Source organism: Sander vitreus, chromosome 4 (genome assembly GCF_031162955.1).
Source record: "Sander vitreus isolate 19-12246 chromosome 4, sanVit1, whole genome shotgun sequence".
In the NCBI taxonomy this organism is placed as follows: domain Eukaryota; kingdom Metazoa; phylum Chordata; class Actinopteri; order Perciformes; family Percidae; genus Sander; species Sander vitreus.
Genome location: NC_135858.1, coordinates 37103117 through 37112068, shown reverse-complemented (window position 1 = coordinate 37112068; position 8952 = coordinate 37103117). Strand labels below are relative to the sequence as shown.

General features: G+C 42.1%; 1 protein-coding gene across 1 annotated transcript in view; it reads right to left on the bottom strand.

Moving 5' to 3' along the window:
• Nucleotides 1–7947: 7947 nt before the first annotated feature.
• LOC144517395 (metabotropic glutamate receptor 7-like) overlaps nt 7948–8952 on the bottom strand; it is a 124621-nt gene continuing 123616 nt past the window's right edge. The window contains exon 9 of the mRNA XM_078249490.1: nt 7948–8050. Within this exon, the coding sequence (XP_078105616.1) occupies nt 8001–8050 (50 nt within the window). The 3' untranslated portion in view covers nt 7948–8000. The remainder of the gene's footprint in view (nt 8051–8952) is intronic.

Genomic DNA, 8952 nt, shown 5'->3' with positions numbered 1-8952 from the left:
TTAAATTCATTTCCAGTTTCTAAAATATGAGGATTTTTCTTTACTTTTAATACTTTAAGTACATTTAGTAGGTTAAACCTCATAGCAAAGAGAAGGAAAAATGGAGACGAGACAAATTTTTTCAGGCAAAGATAAACACTGGCTTCATTGTTCCGATGGACGGTGAAATAGGTGAAATAAATATTTCTCAAGGCAATTCAAGTGAGTAAGACACAAGCACCAACACTGCTTTTTCCTCAGGGAAATATATATAAAAAATTAACCAAATGTTTTTTTTTATTTCATGTTGATACATTCTTGGACAACACCACAGAATAGTTGCATGAGTGGCCAAATGTAAATCTCTCCCACAAACATTGGCACAGAAGCAGCAAAGGGCAACATGAAGATACCGAGTACAAACAGTAGAAAACACACATGCTTCCTTTTTTTTTAAACAAGTATGTTTTTTTTTAAAATATATATCCTATTCATCTTTTTTCTCCATTTCTCTTAGTTAGAAAATAAGGAACAATCAAAGCCATATTCTGCTGTGTGAGAAAGAAAGAATCAGTGGAATAAAGAAACAGAGAAAATCAAAAAAACATTACAGAGTTCAGATGGGCTTCATTCACACAGCTACGTTTTGGGGTTTTGTGCAAAATGCAACCAATATGTCGTAGAAGAAACTAAAATGTCAAAAAAAGCGACAAAAACTTCATTTAAAACAATTATTTTTTGGGGCATTTTTAGGCCTTTATTGACATGATATAGGAGAGCTGAAGAAATGAAAGGAGAGAGAGAGGGGGGAATGACATACAGCAAAGGGCCACAGGTCGGAGTCATACCTTCGGCCGCTGAGTCGAGGAGTAAACCTGGGCGCCTGCTGCACCAACTGAGCTATCCAGACGCCCAGACATGTCTGATTTTAACTGTCATGACGGATAAGAGCCAATCAGGCGGTGAGACATTTGCGTCAGAGTCGGTTGTTGCCAAAGGTCTCCGCTCTGGTGTTTTGGGTTTTTTGAAAAATGGAGAATCTGTTTGTTTATTATTGCAGACATCGATCCATCTCCGTTGGTGGGACTCTTAAGAGTCAGGAATATGTTCTTTTTCAGCTTTTTCGGCGCTTTGATCAAATTTGCAACTACCGACTTTTTTGTCTCTTTTTTTCAATCTGTGTGTGAGAGTCAGTAAAAGAGTTGTGATTAAACGCCATCACGTCTTGCCTAACAATGGAAAGAATAACATATATGGTTAAGATTTAGGTTACATCTCCACTGCTACGTTTCAGTTTAAAAGGGAATATCTTCTGCTACGTTCCCCCCTCTCATTCCCCCTGCTCTGGTGTTTCCCCCCTCTCATTCCCCCTCCTCTGGTGTTCCCCCCTCTCATTCCCCCCTGCTCTGGTGTTCCCCCCTCTCATTCCCCCTGCTCTGGTGTTTCCCCCCTCTCATTCCCCCCTCCTCTGGTGTTTCCCCCCTCTCATTCCCCCCTGCTCTGGTGTTTCCCCCCTCTCATTCCCCCTGCTCTGGTGTTTCCCCCTCTCATTCCCCCTCCTCTGGTGTTTCCCCCCCTCTCATTCCCCCCTCCTCTGGTGTTTCCCCCTCTCATTCCCCCCTCCTCTGGTGTTTCCCCCCTCTCATTCCCCCTCCTCTGGTGTTCCCCCTCTCATTCCCCCTCCTCTGGTGTTTCCCCCCTCTCATTCCCCCTCCTCTGGTGTTTCCCCCCTCTCATTCCCCCCTCCTCTGGTGTTTCCCCCCTCTCATTCCCCCTGCTCTGGTGTTTCCCCCCTCTCATTCCCCCCTGCTCTGGTGTTTCCCCCCTCTCATTCCCCCCTGCTCTGGTGTTCCCCCCTCTCATTCCCCCTGCTCTGGTGTTTCCCCCCTCTCATTCCCCCTGCTCTGGTGTTCCCCCCTCTCATTCCCCCCTGCTCTGGTGTTTCCCCCTCTCATTCCCCCTGCTCTGGAGTTTCCCCCTCTCATTCCCCCTGCTCTGGTGTTTCCGAGCCCCTAAACCGGAGACATTTGGAAACCCTTCTGACCCGTTTTGGTTCTGAATCTGCGGAGGTTGTGTTTCAAACGGAGACCTTTGGCAACACCGACACTGACGCCAACGTTTCTCCTCCTGATTGGGTCTTATTGGTCACGACGTCTCGTTCTCTGAGACTAAAGCTACTAACGTTACCATGGTAACTTCCAGCAGTGGGCGGAGTCTCCACGCTGCCTCCTGTTTATGTCCAGTATACCAGAATGTTGATGAGATATGAGGTTTGGGCGTGTTAGTTCAAACAGAGATTAGATCTTCTACTGGAGATGATAACACGGTGCACCGAGATCACTTTGGGATCAAAACTCCAAAACGTAGCGGTGTAAACCCATAGCCTGTGTCATGAGAATTTCGTTATTCTTCAACTTTTTTATGGATTCAACATCGAACATATCAGGCATGCATTGACAACCTCAACATCAACACGTTTTTGTTGGATCGGCAGTCCGTGAAATCCAACAAAGCCTGGTGCCAAGTAGGTTTCTTTTTAAGTACAACACAGTTAGGGATCATCATCATCATCATCATCATCATCATCATACACCTACAAAATACTGGAAAAGTCATTGTGTATGTGCATGTGGAGAACGAACACACCTGTAGGGATGGGATACTTTCAATATGACCACAAACATTTCAAACTGAAATGGCGTTTTAAAAACACGCCTGTTTTTTTTTGTTGTTTTTTTTTGGCTTTGTGTCGGCGGCCCGCTGAGGAATCTGATTGTTGGACTCACAAACAACGAAAGCTTCGAACAGAAAGGGAAATTCTGATGTTTCGCTCGCCGTCTCATCCGTGTTTTTTGGATAGCCGTGACATGAAAAAACCTCTTTTGAAGCGACATGGCTTCAATTCTTTCTGTTTCTCTATAAAGTGGCCATCACATGATCCACAGTATAACCGCTCTGCGTTGGCCGTTCTGTTGTTTTCCACATTCCTAACGTTAGAAGTTAAAGCTTCTGAAATATGGCTTCAAATCTTTCTGTTTCTATATAACACTGTGAGGCTCCTCCCCCCTGAGGGGGAAGAGAGGTGAGGTAAAGATACAGTGTGAGGGGAAGAGGACAGCTGCATGCAACAACAAGAGGAAGTTAGTTATTGTGGTTTCTTCAGGTGTCAGTTTGCACCTGATTCACATCTCAACATCAACACACGAGTATACTGCGCAGGCGTCAACACTTCAGGCTTCCTGTCCGTCATTGAGGCTATCATATACTGGACAGATGGACATGCCGCTTGCTGCCACGGACTGGATCGCCTATCTTCTCTTCCCTCTGTGTTGCTGTTGATTGGGTCAATTAAGTCCATGTGTATCTTGTGTGAGGAAGTTGCAGTCTTTTAAGGTGAATACTGATGTGGTGAGAATGTTTTTTTGATGTCAGTGATATGTAGTGTTTGGAGTTACTGTTTGGTGGGTTGGGGGCGGGGGAATGCGGGAGAAACTGAGAAGTCCAGGATTGATAGAGTGACTAAAATGGCTGGAAAAATAGTCAGAGAGTTAAAGGCAGTGGATAAAGTATATGATGACCATCTGGCAAAAATGACACAGAAAATAACGAGGGACCCAGGTCACCCTCTTCATGGTAATCTGACTGGTAGGGTTATAGAACGTAGTGGTAGGCTAAGGTCTCCTGTGGTAATCTGACTGGTAGGGTTATAGAACGTAGTGGTAGGCTAAGGCCTCCTGTGGCACGAACTAAGCGGTATGCTCGCTCTTTTATACCTCAGGCTATCAGACAGCACAACAAGCACTTTAAATGTACATTTCTATAATTTTTGTACTGTATTTATGCTCTCTTTTAATGGGCATTAAGGCGGGCATGAGCACTATAATTTCCATTTCTATAGATGAAATAAACTTGACTTGACTGGATCTCCTATGCCCTGGTGGAGCCGACTCCCAGACTCTGCAGTGTCAACGCTGACAAGCTCGGACTAAAGGGAAGTGGTCCTTTTCCTCCACACCGATGTGTGTTTTTAGTAGAGCCCAACCAATATCGGCATTTATAATGGCCGATAAATTAATATTTAAAAAATAAAAAGAAAACGGACGAAACCCCCTTCAACCATGTTCTGAGTGTTGGCGTTGCATAGTCTATCCACAGAGGGCGCTCTACAACCTCCCTGTTGGTAACACTCGTGTTTAACCCTTTAAGTTTCATATCTTAAGTTTGTATTTTTATACATTTTATTTATCAGAAATTTAATATATTTTGATGTTCCTCTGTTCTGTTGTGACAATAAAACAAACAAGTTTATTTTTAAACTGCATTATCATATTATTTTAGTGAGGACTCATAAATAACTAATGTTAGGGAAATCTGTTTATGTTTGCTACGCGTTTCTGGATTTTTATTTAATATATATCGGCCGATATATCGGAATATTGGATTTATAATATTGGATATTGGATAAATCACCAAATGTTTGTATCAATATCGGCCTTAAAAATCCTTCATTGGTCGGGCTCTACTTTTTAGCATTTGAGCTAAAGGAGTAGTTTTTAGTTGTTTAGTTGTCAGATCCAGGGGCCGACAGCGGAGCAGTCGTGGTGGCAGTATTTGTTGATGAGCGCACATGAAGTATAGGAAAGGAACGTTTAGGGTTGGGTATTGTTGGGATTTTTACGATTCCGATGCTGAACCTGTACTTTTAAAACGATTCCAATTCCTAAACCGATTCTTAACAAACTGAAAGATGTAATATGTTTACCAGTGATCACGTGCAGTGAATGGTTAATATGCTTTTACGTCCGTTTTGGTGAGCTCTACATTAGCCTACATTTACGGGAGCTAGCTAACGGTAGACTACAGAGAAAGTGTGATATTTTTACGTACGTTTCAGAGCGACAGAGGGAAAATATTTCAGTCGACACATTAAGTGGAACTGAAACTGTCCGATTCCTACCGGTTGCGTAGGAATAGTTTTGGTACCTAACCCTAGTCACGCTAGACACCAGAGACTATTTTAAAGTTGCCGGTCTAGGAGCAGGCTGCCCATTCATTTTATTATTTCTCCACTAACAGCGGTGGAGCGGCCCCACGGAGGCTACTCGAAGCCTCGCAGAAGCAGACTTCCTGTGCTGGTGCCAAGGGAAACAAGGAGCTGCTCCAGGCTGGACTGGACTTTGGTATTGTTTAACCCTGGTGCAGAACATTAGACAATCCACACTTTTTAATTCATTGTCTCCTTTTTTTAGAAGAGGAGATTGTCACAGTTAATTTAAACAGAAAATAATAACATACTATTTTTATATATATTTCTAAAAATAACTTAAAATTAAGAGACTTTCAATCTGTTACAGCTGCACTCTTAGAAAAGTCCGTAGAAACACGGGCTAATATACTGTGTTAATATGAAGGAATTTTCTGTATTTCGATTTTTGTATTAACAGAAATGTCCGTAAACTCAACGGAAAAGCTACTGGTAATTTTCTGCCAGGACATTATCCTTTTTCAACGGATTTTTTTTCTTACACTGTGAAGACTGACTGCAATGGAGTATAGCAGCACTTTCTACCTGGAGAAAACACCAATAAATGCTACACAACATGATATGTTCCAGAAGCTATGTGATCCAAAATGTAAAACTTCAGCAGCCAAGATTACCCTGACATTAGCATGTAGCAGTGGAATGACTGTTACAGAGTATAGCAGCACTTCCTACAATCAGAAAATCACAGATAAAGTCTTCTAAACCAAAACCTACACAATCGGACATGTTCCAGAAGCTATGTGATCAGAAATTGGGGAGAAATGAACAACACTGACAACCAAGATTGCAGCTTTCCCTGACGTTAGCATGTAGTAGTGAAATTACAGTTTTGGAGTATAGCAGCAAAATCACCAATGAGGGCTTCGTAACCAAAAACTTCACAATTGAACATGTTCCAACAGGAATGTGAACTTGGGGATAACTTATTAACATTGACAAAAAAGATTGCAGCTTTCCCTGGCGTTAGTATGTAGCTACATGTAGTTAGCAGTGGAGCGTCGCCAATAAAGTCTTCTGAACCAAAAACTACACAACCGAACATGTTGTAGAAGCTATGTGATCCGACATTGGGTGAGAAATGACCAACAACGGCAGCCAAGATAACGTCAGCATACATGTAGCAGTGGACTGACTGTCACCGAGTATAGGAGCACTTTCTACTATCACAAATCGCCAATATAGTCTAAACTATAAACATCTTCCAACGGGAATGTGATCCAAAATTGAATAGAAACTATCAACAACATCGGCAACCAAGAGTGTCTCTGAAATATAAAAGCTGCAGTAACGTCTGATGACTTGTGTTGAAGCCTGAAGCGTTGAGGCCTGCGCAGTTTGCCCCGTGTTGGCGTTGACATGTATATCAGGTGCGATCTAGCATCTACTGTTCGCCAGCATTCGGAGCAGAGACGCAGATCATTGAGGAGATTAAGGACTTTAAGTTACTGGAAGCTTCTTTGAGATGCTGCACACACGTTTTTCCCTTTGAGAAACGTTGCCAAAGCGGACTTAAAACCAGCGTCTGAAGCAGATAACAAAGAGGGACGACATTTAGGTAAAAAACAACAACATTGACATTCCCAAGAGCTCATGGCAAGACAACATGCGTAATTAACACCTACAAAGCCACAAGTGCCTGATTTTGAGTTTCCTGCACCTTTAAAATACTTAAGCACCCAATTGCTACAATCTGCGTCAAAAATCACACTCCTTCTCCAAGTCATAACTCTGTGAAATCTAAACACACAGACATAACACACAAAATCTGAGAAAAAAAGAGGCTGCAGAACTCTCCAGTATCAATGTAATCATTATACTTCTTCCTGTTTACATCACCCAGATAAAAGTAAGACAACATGAGAGACAAAATCCATTAAAGGGACAGTTGAAACTAAAAAAAACTAGCCGATAGAGGCAGCGGTAGAGCAGCAACTCCCGTGTTCTGCGAGGTAAAATGGCAGAGAGAACAGTTTCAGTTCCCTGTCGTAAACTGAACTACTGTAACATACTTAATTAACTAACTTACCGTATAGCTACACTTCAAAAGATCTGAACTCTCTCTTTAATATGAACCTTTTTCATGTCACACCATGTTTACTAAAGCTCAGAAAGTACCATCGAAATGAAAGAGTCAAACTCTGAAACTTTAAAAAACCGCTGTACTTCATCATCACGCTGTGATCTAAAGTGTTTCTGAAAATAGGATCCCATCCCTCTCAGTAAGAAGCCGGTTGAGAAAACATGTTTTCAGGGTCTTTAAGGACATTTTTAAGTGGCAACAATCAGATCCCAGCTGGCAGCGTGAGCAAAGCCCTCAAAATCTCAAAGCGAAGAATATGGCTTTAATAAAAAAAACAATGTGCATCCAAGTAGCAAAGAGCAAAACAGAATTATCATCATCATCATCAACGTAATAACCATCGTCGTCTTTAAAAGAAAAGAAAGAAAACCAACAACCAAAGTAACATAGAAGCTATTAAGAACCACACAAGGGAGGACAGGAAGGTTGGAAAACTTGCAATTTGGAAGTACATTAAAAGACAACAGGAGGCGGGCTCCGTAGAAAGGTCACGACCGGCCGAGACGGCGGCTACGTTTGACATCAACGGCAGAGAGAGAAACAAAGTGGTGCCCCGTGTGAGGCTGCAAGGTGTCTGCCATGTTTATCCTCACGGACAAAAAGTGATTTATTTTTTATTTTCTGAACATCCTCACGTATTTTTTTTAACCCGTCTTCGCCCTCTTTGCGTCCTCGCTTCTCTTTGTCTGTCTTAGTGAATGTTTGGTGCCGTAAGTCTTTGTCCACAGGGCAGTCCCACAATGCTTTGCTTCAGCATCTGAAAGTCTGTGTGGGCAATGAAGCACATGAGACCGAACAACTAAACAACAACAGAAAAAACATCCTTTCTTTCTTTGCTTTTTAGCCAGCAGGGCAGGAGACCATTCTCTCTCTCTGTTCAGTCTCTCTTGGACGCTGTTAGATCACAAGGTCGTTGTAGCTCACAAATTTCTTCTTTTCTGCTGGACCTGAACAGGAGAGAAAAAACAGAAAAGAGCCTCAGTCCTAGTGTGGTACTTTAGCTGAAGGTTAATGTTCAGATGGAGGTGAAATGAGAGTTAATGATAGACGTTAATGAAATGAAAGAAGGCTTGAATTATTATGAACTCTCAAAGAGTGAAGATGGATGACGGACAGCACCGCCTCTTCATCTTCTCTTCTTTTATAATTCTGTAATAACCCACCAGACTCTATGTAAATAATCAGGACTTTTATCATTGTAAAACACACTTCTTTCAAAGTGGACAGAAACTAAATCAAACTATCAAAAGCCGTCTTGGTTCATCTTTCCACTGTTCCAACAATCACCATCACCTAAACCCTTAATTCACCCATTTACATGTGGAAATATGCTGGCTCTATACACGCTAAAAGTCCTGATTATTTACATGGAGTCTGGTGGAGATATGCTGGCTCTATACACGCTAAAAGTCCTGATTATTTACATGGAGTCTGGTGGAGATATGCTGGCTCTATACACGCTAAAAGTCCTGATTATTTACATGGAGTCTGGTGGAAATATGCTGGCTCTATACACGCTAAAAGTCCTGATTATTTACATGGAGTCTGGTGGGTTTGGTGATGGTGATTCCGGGGCTGTTTCATGTTAAACTAAAAGGATCTTATTCTTTAACTAAAAGGTCTATCTCTGTAGGGATCCATCCCATAATGTTGTCAGACACTTAGAAAAATAATCTGAGTCTGTCAGCAGCAACAACAGAACTTTTAGTCGACGCTAACTGCTGCTGAACATCTGTCCTGTAGGGTAACATTGTAGCCCGGGTTCACAGCTGACGGTTACAGCGTTCTAGTTCAAAAGTACTGATTATTTATTAGAAAACCTACACATTCGCAGCCCTTTGTGCCGTAA